This window comes from Diorhabda carinulata, chromosome 6, assembly GCF_026250575.1.
Source record: "Diorhabda carinulata isolate Delta chromosome 6, icDioCari1.1, whole genome shotgun sequence".
NCBI classification, from domain to species: domain Eukaryota; kingdom Metazoa; phylum Arthropoda; class Insecta; order Coleoptera; family Chrysomelidae; genus Diorhabda; species Diorhabda carinulata.
The window spans coordinates 23,439,781-23,452,659 of NC_079465.1; the positions used below are offsets into that span (position 1 = coordinate 23,439,781).

Genomic DNA, 12,879 nt, shown 5'->3' on the forward strand with positions numbered 1-12,879 from the left:
CCCAGTTCGTCTCTCACCAATTAGCTACTCCAACTGCCATCTAAAACGTCACCTCACACCATGAGCATCGCGGATGATCCGGAGTGCCGCTGGTGCATGGAAACTGAAGACCAAGTTATCTGTAAGTGCCTGGACAAACCCCACGACATAAAAGGGTTCAAGTCAAAGGACATCGAATTTGGGTGACTTAAAGTGAGGCCTATCTTAAGATCTATGTGCCGAACGGCTTCACGACCGCCTAAATCTACGAATTATGAACTATGAACCTTCTTTTTCCTGTTGGTATTAAAAGTAAAAAGTCCTTATAAACTTCTATAGAAATGGATTTATATGAAAGAAGATGTTGGAAACGAACACAACAAACAAAGAAGAAGAGATTCAACTACCTTTTTCAACGTTAATTCCGATGACAATTGACGGGAATATTAATTTACTAATACGAAAAAGAAATCGTGTCGTTATGTAAATGTAGTTCCACGAAACTTTTTTCTCTTTCAAACTCGACGACGTCTCCAACACAAAAGTTTAAGTGAATATTCCAATTTCCTGGAAACTTCGCGTACTCGATGTGAGCGCGACGCGACGCGCTCTACTTGTTCCTCACATTACGTTTTAAATCAATAATACTAACAATATCATTTCCATTCAAATATCCTGTCTTTTAGTCGAGTTGTCGGGAAACGAAACTCTAAATGTCGACGAAAATGATGAACGCAAATTCACGTCTTATATGATTGACAAAAAAAAACTTCTTCGCGTAACAAGTATGCGATCTCTACGTCAAGATGTCAGCACTCTAAAGTTAGAAACGGAAATTTTGGGCACCTGAAATGATGATAGTGAATAAGGAGCGAATTTACTCGAAAAAGTGATGGCGATTGTTTTTTAGGAAAAAATATCTTATTTCTTTACTAAATTGGAATTTCTGGAACCGTCGGTGATGTTCACACTGTCATTAGTGCACCCAACAGCGCGTTTCGATTACCCAGTTATCGTCTTCAGAGACTTAATTGTTTTATACTTAATTTTCTGACTAATAAACCTTCTCCCGCGAAAATTGCGATAGTATTTAGATTCCCCCTTTCAAGGAGGTTTTCCCGCTGGAAATAATTTTCGCCGGAGAAGATTTATTAGTCAGAAAATTGAGTATAAAACAAGTAAGTCTCTGAAGACGATAACTTGGTGATCAAAACGCGTATCAGACATAATAATTATGAGTGTTGGTGTCCTGGGGATAGACTTCAGTATCTTATTTGTTTGTTAGGTCGGAAACTTTTTAGACAAACCTCGTACACTCAAAAGAATAAATTTAAGAATCCCAAAAAAGGATACGAAAAACGTATTGGAAAGTGGGGTATATATGAATATTTTTTTTGTGAAAATATTAGTTATTAAAATAATTATTCGAACTGTTTTACAAAAATAGATAATTTTGTTTTCGATTCGTAAAATTCGTTAAAATTAACTCGTTCTACTTCATCTTGTCCAAATCGTTTGTCAATGTTTACGAAATCTTCTTTATTTGATATTATTTGAAATTTCTATGGTTAAATTCTAAAAAAAAAAAAAATAAAAATATCATCGGATAATCCTTAATTCCTCTATGTCCTTATCCTTGAACGGATAATTTCGTCTATTATCTTTGTCCTATAAATTCAAGTTCCTCAGAAGCGAAAATATATTTAATTAGTGATATTTTAGATGACTAATTTCATTTTTAGTTTGTTATATTCCCGAACGGTGAACCGATTTTCGTGAACGATGCATATTTATAGTCCCCCATCTTCTATTTTACTTTTTAAGATCGATAATTCCGTTTCGCTTTACCGTCTCCATAGAGATTTTCTTAAAGTACGTCTCGTACAAATAAATTCTCTCAAATATAAAACTAACAACGTAAACGATACGACGAAATATTTTATGCCTAAACCATAATAAGATTAAAACGAAAGCCGAGAAAAGAAGAAGAATCAATATTGACCGGATGATTTCCATTACAAATTATACAAAAAAAATCGTAGTTGTTCGAGCTCGGTTAGAATTTTAGAAAATTTAAGCACGTAAAGACTGAAATTCAGGATGTAACGATTTGTCTAAGAAAGCAATTGTATCTTTTGCTATCCATTTTATCTTGTCTCCGTGGTTCTAATCCCTTTCCAAATATTGTGGAACCACGACATCCTCTTCATACCCAATCTTCTTCTTCCTTAGATCTACCACGAGTTGAAACAAATCTTTCGCTCCAGATATGCAGAATTTCTTCGTTGGTTTTTATTGTTTTTCAAAATTCTTCGATAAATCCACATCTCGAATGCCTTTTTCACGTGTTAACCAGCTTTCCATACACATACACATTTTGTGAAACTTATTCTGAGGTTGAGGTCATTCGTAAACACGTTTTTGACTTTGCTTTTTCTATCCGGCACGCCTGATGACCAGTCTTCACATAACCAAGATCCCATTCTGGAACTCAACTATGTCCAGGAGCCTTTGAAGGCAATCGGGACTCGTTTATTGTTGATCCACGTGCCGTTTTCTTCGATACTTAATTGTGGATCCTGTTTTCCAAATAAAGGAGTGGGAAGAGGACACATCTTTGATCAATACCTCTAGGTCCATGAAAAATCATTGTATTTGTATCAGCTGTGGTTAATTTAAGAATCAAGCACATTTGGACTAGCACAAACGTGCCTTCCAAAGACAACAGTTTCAGTTTGAGCGTAATTACAAAGACATAAATGACGTTTCCTTACCAAAAAGTCTTTATACCCAAATATGTTGAATCAATACATAAGAAACATTGAGAGCTTACGCTGTTTTTGGACGATTTTAGAACCGTATTTTTTAGAAATAATTTCATTTTAAAGGCAAAAATGTTTGTTGGAAAGTACCAACCGTGTATAGTCGGCTACTATATAAAAAAATGTGGTTTCTTTTTACGATTCAACATTTTAAATTTTAATCTTCCATTAAGAAGTGAAAAACCATCAAAAGAGTCACATCCGTTAAACTAAAAAGAGTAGAAAGCGAGCTTTTCAGGATGCTTTTTAGTTCCTTCCTTGGTAATGAATACACAACATCCTCGAGGTTTTTAATACTTTTCGTATGTTTGGAAAATACACAGTTTTGAGGTTTCTCGTACAGTTTTTTCAACGTCGTCAATGAATTATACAAAAGCTTCTATTAAAAAAAAAATATTTCAAATACGACGCTGAGAAATAAGATGAATTGGGGATTTTTCAACGTCATACAATGATGGATAAAGTATCGAAGCAAATAAATAAATAATTTAAGTACTTACACAAAAAACGAACAGCTGTAATACCTGTAACAAAAAAAAATATATAAATTAGATATAAACACGCACTAGTAACCAAATAAAAAAAATAATTGTGATATCACTAAATTATATCGATCGATATCGGGTAAAGCGAATTTAATTTATTATTAATTAACTAATTTTCTTTTCGTCTACGTTGCCGTTGAATAAATTGAATAAAATATCAACAGATGAAAATAAATTAAATGAAATTAACGTTAAATTAACTAAAGTACATGGAGCTTAGAAGCATTTTTAGAAAACCGATTTATTCTAGATAAGAAACCTTTTTGGGACAAACAAGAAATTCTGATGGTGTGAGAAAATAACGCAAGGAAGATTATGAGACAAACCATTACGTAAAGGCAATGATCTTTAAAACTTTTCTGGTCTTGACGATAAATAATAATTCGAAGATACAAAGGCCATGAAAACATGCCCAGTGACTGCACTAGAAGTGTTTCTAAATCCCCCATCTCCCCATATATTACTGGAAAACGTGGCAGAAAAAAAACAGGATGCTAAAAGAATGAATCATGTAGAACAAACCGAAAAATTTTTCCAAAGTTGGTCAAATCTGAGATATGCAAAAGAAATTTCAACTTTGAGAAAAAATTTATCTTCAAATCAACTGGATTTGGTTAGGTACTGGCCCAAAACAAGATAATAAATCTTGGATTAGTATATTTCAGCACAAAAATATATTATAATTGATAAATGTGTTCAATATACCTTAGAAAGGAACTAACTAAAGATTTTCATCTTGTCCAACAGCCAAGAATACCCTTTAATTGGTTCCAGGGTACCTTAGAAAGGAATTATCGTTAACAGGAGATTTCCATCTTGTCCAACAACCAAGAATACTTTTTAATTGGTTCCAGGGTACCTTAGAAAGTAATGATCGTTAACGGAAGATTTCCATCTTGTCCAACAACCAAGAATACTTTTTAATTGGTTCCAGGGTACCTTAGAAAGTAATGATCGTTAACGAGAGATTTCCATCTTGTCCAACAACCAAGAATACCCTTCAATTGGTTCCAGGGTATCTCAGAATGGAGGGAAATGAAATAGCTGATAAACTTGCTATAGTAATAGCTGCACTTTTATGTGTAATTAGCTACAGAACGATAGAACAAACACTGGAAAAGAAGGAAGGTGTGGAAAAAACTAATTACTGGAACAAACTACAGGAATTGGAAGATACTCCTCGGAATCTGGATGCATCTACGTAACTAAAAACATTATACGAAAACGAATAGGAACTCTGTTGGGGTATCGCACCTTCAATCGGTACTTGAAGATGTTGACTAAGACGAAACCTTCATCCGCATACTTTTAAAGTGTGAAAGACCATCGAATTCCAGAGTATTATATCAGGATCTGAAAATATTTATTATATTTTTTCATTTTTCGGCAACGCCCTTGGTATTCGGTTGAGCGAATAAAAGGGAGACGCCGTCAAAGGCGATTTGCTGACAAATCGATGGGATGATGAGGGTTCGAAATAAAAAGATAAAAAAAGCGTTGTACGGCGTTCGTTTCGAGTGATAAGCGACGAAACGCAATCGGATTAATTAATAAACTTACCAAATTCAATTATTAATCATAAAGAAAATATTTTGGTGAATTACAAAATTAAATTACTTATCCTAAAATAACAAATCCGTTCGAATTCAAAGGTTGATTTTACTAAATCAGCGTAAAAATAGTTAATATGCAAATACAATTTATTTGGACACCTCGTATATGCGTATTATAATGTTAATATATTGTTTGTTGACGATAGGTTTGTCTTTGTGTTTGGGATACAACCCCTGCTTTAATCGGAAGGTAAATGCGTTAAGGGATAGTTTTCTCACGCGCACGCATATGCCGAAGCATTTAATTTTGGAATATTAACATCGAGGACACAACGTTAATTACGAATAAAGGAGTGTTGAATAATTTTGACATTTTTTTTTAATTAAGAGTGTATAAATTACATTGTTTTGAAAATTTTTTTGTTGAATTCACACTTTTCCGAAACGATTTTTATCTAATTTGTAATAGGAAACTTGACATCTAAAAATAATTCCACTCGAATATCGGAGAAGTTGAAACCAGCTCGTAACGTTTAATAGCTTATTCGAATAATATAATTCGAGACCTTGAAAGCATCTGATTGTACGGAAAATACATAAACAAATATGTTAGAAAATTGAATTGAAATACTCGATTTGGTACTTATAATAAAAGATTAAAAACTGTTTTATTATTATTACTACTATCTCTTTTAAAACGTTTCGTATTATTTCGTATCGTTGTTTATTTATATCTATTACGAGGGTTGTTCCATAAGATTCGAGATATGGCGACGATGATCGCGAACATTTTCGCGCGAACACTGCCCCCCCTCCAACTCGTCTCGACTTTTGGCAATGAAGCGCCATCTCGAGCTGGTTTTCCGAATCCAATCGTGGTCGCACCTCAACATTTGGATGTCAAAAACATGGATACAGCATAATTTGACAATCGCTAAAAAAAAAGCAAATGGACGCCTGTTTTTTCGAAATAACGCATTCTAAAGTTTATCGATGTTAACGGAGAATATTTTGAAAAAGGATGAATCCTTATCCATATGGATACTTTAGTATCAACCCTCGTATTCAAAAGTTTCTAAATAATTCGGAATCTATTAAAATTATTTGTTAGAATTTGTTAAAAATGTTGTTGTTGCTTATTAAATTTGATTTTTAATCATCTATCTCATATGAATTTGGATTTATAACTTAAAAAAATAATAAACGGCTGTACAAAACCTGGACACAAAATTTTTCATTACTAGATTTGGTTCTGGTATGAATCTCGAGCAATACGAATGTTAATTTAAGATCCAGATTACAAAGATTTAAGAAACGCGATTATCAAAAATGTGGATGGTTTACACTTTTCGAACTGCCGTGATTTTAGAAGGAATAGAAAATAAAATCGCCCGATTTACATCCTATAGATCAATTACAAAATCCACAATCCGTGATAGGAAACCGTATGGTAAGCTTAGAAGATCTTTTTTATTAAAATCGTTAATTTTTTTGGAATTTACTAAATCCTGTAATTGATACATATAATGAAATGTTTATAAAGCAGTCGAAGTTTTTTCGTTTCGTATTGAATTAATCGCGAGTTATAAACACTACGATTCCCAATAAACGATTAACTATATAATACGACCTTAATCAATACAAAACCGTTCCACTCGAGGTAAATCCTCTCATTAATTTGTAAATCTCAGTCACTTAGTATAAGCTCCCTTTTGTTGATTCGCTTTAGGGAACAAAGGCGAAGACATCGGGTATAATAACAAACGAAATTCGATATGACAGGTAAAAAAACGTATTTTATCTAGAAGATTCAATATACAGTGTGAGCTTCTAATAAGATAATAGATCTCGTCCTTTTCCGTTTCCATATTTGCATATTTACTATACTGGGTGTCACCTTTTGCAAGTGAACATCGTCGTAGTAGTTAGTGGAATCCATTTTGAAGCTTTTTTCGATTAGGTAAATCGGAACTGTACATCGATGTCTTTTGTACGTATCGAGTAATCTATTAGTGAGATTTCATTTTATTAATCGACATGTTTAGAAGTTGAAATTTTGATATATGTATAAAATGATTTTAAATTGCTCTAATAAACAAAGAAACGACATTTAACGTTTATTTCTTCAACTCTTTTTTAAATAAACAATATTTCTTGACCTACATTAATTAACATTGACATTTGTGACAGTGACATTTGTGACATTCATGACAGATCTGTCATAGACATCATAACCCACAGATAAATAAAGTAAACCATTACTAATTCAAACGTCGTTGTATTAAAAATAGTAGGAACCAGTAACATCATCAATAATTTTGCTAAGTCTGTTTATTTGGGAGACTTAGCAAACAATTTTATTTAAAAGTTCTGAAGTTAAGTATTTGTGATTGTATGAAATTAATTATAATCGATTCGATGTATTGCATTGTAGATATCGATGTTTTCGATACATCGATGTCTTTTAATCGCTAATTTGCGATTATCTTGAAACAATTTTCTTAAAAGACGAAACGTCAATCAACAATCGATGGTTCGATGACGGCTCTTCAACCACACGAACAGAATTATTACGAAAATTTATGTGTGATTACATTTTTTGTACATTCTATTTATATTTCAAAATCTGCAATCCTTTTTTTGATTTTGCTTTGTTTGCACGTTTATGGTTTGTCAACGAAACTTTCCGACGTTTTAGATAAAGACGATTAACTAATGTCTTGACGGTTCGGTTATATAATCATAATAAAGATATTCCTTTTGTTTTTTATCGTGAAAAATATTTTGGAAATAACGACGTACTAAAACAAATCAATGAAAAATAAAGTTGATGCGGTAGATTTTTAACAAACAGTATTTTTAAATCAGTAAATACAAACAAAGTTTTAAGACTTGAAAAGAAATGTATTAGTTTAAATTGAAATTTGCTTTGTGTCATATTTCGATATTTATTAATTGAAATTTTGTCACAGATTAAATCTTTCGAAAAATTGGAATGTCAAGATGAGAGATTAAAATGCGCTAAAGACATTTACGACAACTTTATCATGAAGGAACTTTTGTCGCGAGCACACGTAAGTAGATTTTTTTTTTCAATAACAAATTTTCAATTTATAATTAGAACTATAAATCATCTAAATATTGTGTTTCAAAAATAATAATAGAGAAATGTGAGAAAAAAAAATGAAGTTACTACAACTTAGTCCTTTTTTCAATTTAGTTCCAACTATTTTGAAATTAAACTCGAGACGTGAAATCTCTGTAAAAAAAAATAGAAAAAACTGATAAGAAATCTTAAAATTGACGTAAATTTTTTCTAGGACTATTCAAAAGAATGTTTGCAGCATGTTCAAAAGTATCTTACGAAAAACGAAGTACCAGTCACTCTTTTCGAGGTAAATTTAGTTTCTTTTTTAAATATACTCAATTCGAATCGAAAATATAGTGTTTAAAGTGAGAAAAGAATCAAATTATTGTAAAAACACTCTGTATATTTAAAATAATTGATATTTCTTCTATTCCAGCCTTATATAGAAGAAATTTATACTCATTTGAGAGATGAACCCTTCAAAAAATTTTTAGAAAGGTACGTACGATAAATTTAAAATATTGGCGAACGCGTACCCGTCGCGGCCGCCAAATTTTTAAACGACTCCGCCAATTATTCGAATCGCATTCGCCATTCTATTACAATTTTGTATTCCAAATTTCAATAATTTTATAAATAAAATTTGCAAGATGTACAATGTTATTTTTAAGAAAAAATGTGGAAAAGTGTCACACAATTTTCCCTATATTGGTAGCACGAAGATAAATCTTTTTCTGATGATTCCTACTCGTACATTTTATTTTTGTGGGTGTTTTGTCGAAATCCAGTTAAGATTTTTCCGAACATTTGTATCGATTTCATCGTCTCAAAACTCTATACTATTAGGAAAATTCCGATTTTCATCGCAAGTATTCAAAAAATTAAAGCTTTGTAAAAATGCAATTTTTTTTTTTGAAAATTTTTCTGGTCGCCCTGATTTTGCAGTTATTTTAATTACTATGCATTTTCAGATCTTTAAAAATGTTTTTCTTCAAATATTCATGGCTTCAAAATCTATTTATCATCATTAGAAGTTCTATAGACGCTAATTATTTCATATTTAATTTTTGATTTCGACGAATTTTGGATAGATTCAGTTCTGTTCGAAATACAAATAGAAAACTTGAAAAAACATCGTGAAAAGCTGTAAAAGGGAAATTTGTAAAAAAATTTTGATGAAATTTATTTTGTGTTTCAGTGATAAGTATACGAGGTTCTGCCAATGGAAAAATTTAGAATTAAATATACAGGTAAGTAAAAAAAAAAGAAAAAAAAACAGTTATACAACGAAAATATTAATCGGTAGTGAAAATTTAACTTTCCGTTTTCTATTTTCGTGAAAATAATGATAAATAAATTTGTTTTTTTATAATTTTTTTCAGTTAACAATGAACGATTTCAGCGTTCACAGGATAATAGGCAGAGGCGGCTTCGGCGAAGTTTACGGTTGCCGGAAAGCCGATACTGGGAAAATGTACGCGATGAAATGTCTCGATAAAAAAAGGATAAAAATGAAACAGGGCGAAACTTTGGCTTTAAACGAAAGGATCATGTTGTCGTTGGTCAGTACGGGACAGGATTGTCCTTTTATCGTTTGTATGACGTACGCTTTCCATACGCCCGATAAACTCTGTTTCATTTTGGATCTAATGAACGGCGGCGATTTGCATTATCATCTCAGTCAACACGGAGTTTTCAACGAATCAGAAATGAAGTTTTACGCCGCCGAAGTCATATTAGGTTAGTTATTTTTTTATTTATGTATAATAAATTAAATTATATCGTTTTCGTATCTTCAATCATATATTTTATACATCACTCTGTATATCATTGCAACGTGATTTTTTTTTAAACAACAATATTTTCATAAGGATTTTTCGTCCATAAGGAACCCACGGTTAGGATGTATTGTCTTGAATTGACATTTGACTGGATAAAACAAAAAGTCCTCAAACTTTTTATGAATATGATTTATCATAAGTTTGGTGTGATTTTTCAGTGAAAATCTATCTGATCTTTTTAGACGTTCGTTCAATTTCTTGTTAAGGTATATCACGAGGTCATAGTACGATTCTAGGGGAAGTTTCTAGCCTTTAATAGTCCAAAAATGCGAAATTCGGAAAAACCTACTGAAGATTTTAATTGACTTACGACGTTGATATTCGAATTTCGATGTTTTCATCGCACTGCTTCCTAATTTTATCGATTTTAGAGTCTTCAAGTGACGTATCGCGTTCTTTGCTTTGCAATTTTAATAATAACAGAATAGTTGAATATTTTTTTATTTAGGTCCCGGTACCAAACCCTCTGAGGCGCACCAAGCATCATTTTTTAAGCAGAAATCTATGGAATTGAAATATGTGTTCAATCTAGCGAAGATTTCCGATAATCAAGCAACTATTAGAGGTCTAAGCTCCAATATTATGAAATTCAAACTCGATTCTCGTGAAAAATTGAAAGAGTTAAACAAAAAAAATAAAATTACCTTACAATGGATTCCGGGATACACTGGAGCGAAGGGAAATGAAATAACTGATGAACTCGCTTGGGACCTGCAACCTTCTGTGCTATCAGCTATAGAACAATGGAAAAAACATTGGAAAAGAAGGTGGATAGAAGCAAAAACAACGTATTGGATCTGAGATGGGCTTCCAGGAAAACTATAACCAAAGAAGATCTGCTACTAACAGGAGTCCTTTTGGGGCACACCTAAAGACGCTAGACCTACCAGATAATACGACATAGAGGACGAAATCTCCAACCACATTTTCTCCGAGTGTGAATCACCAAGCAGCGCATAATGTAGAAGACGAAGATCTCTGGAAATAGCAGCTGGAAGGAGTGGGTTTGATGGATCCGTTGTAAACACTGGGTTCTCTAGTATCGCAGCAAGAAAAGGAGGCACAGATCGCACTTGATGCAAGACAACGTGTAATTCAATGCAAAACGCGATATTTTTTGCTCAAAATCATAAAAAGATGAAGTTCAGCTATAGATTGCTTGATATGATGCAAAACAACGTGCAATGCATTGCAAAATGCAATATTTCTTGCTCAAAAGCATAAGAAGATGAAGTTCAGCTAAAGATCGCTTGACATGATGCAAGACATGATATTTCTTGATCGAAAGAATGCGCAGATGTAGTTCAACCGATTGTTTCATGCAAGATCTTGACAGTATCGGTTTTGTGTCATTTTTTGACTTAACAGATCAGCTGGTTTTTGTAAGACTTTTTATTATTTTCATTGTTAAACTAGGTACGAAATACTAGATGGAATTTGAGGTTAGGAATTCGTTTATTTTTACTGTTTACAGAGACTTGCACGCAATTTCTTGCACGTTGTATCACATTATGTCGAACGGCCTTTACGAGGGTGTGTCGACAATTTTTTTTTTTTTTTTTGGTAAACTAATTACCTGAATTTCAGAATAATTGACATTGACACGAGACGGTGTTTCATTTCATCGACTTATCACGTGCTATCGTTTCAAAAAGAATGAGATCGAATCGAGAACGTTAATTTGAGTTTGCTGTGCACCAAATTTAAATTTCCAAGAATTTATTATTTAATCTCGTATGTAGACGAAATGTTAAGGAGGCGTTTTTATTTCCAGGATTAGAACATATGCATAGGAGATATATTGTATATAGAGATTTAAAACCTGCAAATATTTTATTAGACGAACACGGACACGTTCGAATATCCGATTTGGGATTAGCCTGTGATTTTTCCAAGAAAAAACCCCACGCTAGCGTGTAAGTACATTTATAGCTTTATTAGAATTTCGAAATGGAAATTTCGCGCTTGTTTTAGAGGGACGCACGGTTATATGGCGCCCGAAGTGTTATCGAAAGGCACCCCTTACGATTCTAGTGCGGATTGGTTCAGTTTCGGTTGCATGTTATATAAATTACTCAAAGGGCATTCGCCGTTCCGTCAACACAAAACCAAAGATAAACACGAGATAGATAGAATGACTTTAACTATGGTAAGTTTGTCCGAACGATAATCGATGATGTTTCGATATAATTAACGATTTTTATAATTTCAGAACGTAGAATTACCAGATTCGTTTAGTAAAGAATTAAAATCACTTTTAGAAGCTTTACTTCAAAGGGACATAGACAAAAGACTGGGATGTAAAGGAAACGGGTAAGTTGTATAAAATCTAACGTATCGAATCGATTTTTTTTTATATCGATTATTAGATCGGAAGAAGTGAAAGAACATCCGTTTTTCGCCGGTATCGATTGGCAACAAGTCTATTTACAGAAATACACTCCTCCTTTGATACCGCCTAGGGGGGAAGTGAACGCGGCCGACGCCTTCGATATCGGATCTTTCGACGAAGAAGATACCAAAGGTATCAAACTCACCGAAGCCGATCAAGATTTATACAAAAATTTCCCTTTAGTCATATCGGAACGATGGCAAAACGAAGTAGCTGAAACCGTATTCGAAACCGTCAATTTCGAAGCCGATAAACAGGAACACAAAAAAAGAGCCAAACAAAAAAAATTGTACGATCTAGACGAAAAAGGTAAATTTTTATTTTTAAATTGAAATATTGGTCGAAAATTTTTATTTTCTTTTACAGAAACGGACTGCATTTTACACGGGTACGTGAAAAAATTGGGGGGACCTTGGACGTCCAGTTGGCAAATGCGGTACGCGAAATTGTATCCGAATAGGTTAGAATTGCATCCGGATTCGGCTAAACCCGAATTGGTATTCATGGACCAGATAGAGGAAGTCAGTCCCGATTTGGTGCAAGTCAAAAACGAAAATTGCATCGTCGTCAGATTGCGAGAAGGAAAAGTCGTCCTTACGAATCCCGTAAGTATCCTGAAATCGGCGAACAAATAGCGGGGATTAAATTTCCGAACGATT

At 33.0% G+C, this 12,879-nt stretch overlaps 1 protein-coding gene across 1 annotated transcript in view; it reads left to right on the forward strand.

Moving 5' to 3' along the window:
- LOC130895879 (G protein-coupled receptor kinase 1) overlaps positions 1 to 12,879 on the forward strand; it is a 44,654-nt gene that overhangs the window by 23,877 nt on the left and 7,898 nt on the right. The window contains exons 4-13 of the mRNA XM_057803472.1: positions 7,872 to 7,973; positions 8,220 to 8,294; positions 8,424 to 8,485; positions 9,186 to 9,237; positions 9,370 to 9,727; positions 11,603 to 11,744; positions 11,803 to 11,977; positions 12,041 to 12,141; positions 12,198 to 12,529; positions 12,587 to 12,825. Coding sequence (XP_057659455.1) covers positions 7,872 to 7,973; positions 8,220 to 8,294; positions 8,424 to 8,485; positions 9,186 to 9,237; positions 9,370 to 9,727; positions 11,603 to 11,744; positions 11,803 to 11,977; positions 12,041 to 12,141; positions 12,198 to 12,529; positions 12,587 to 12,825 — 1,638 coding nt within the window. The remainder of the gene's footprint in view (positions 1 to 7,871; positions 7,974 to 8,219; positions 8,295 to 8,423; positions 8,486 to 9,185; positions 9,238 to 9,369; positions 9,728 to 11,602; positions 11,745 to 11,802; positions 11,978 to 12,040; positions 12,142 to 12,197; positions 12,530 to 12,586; positions 12,826 to 12,879) is intronic.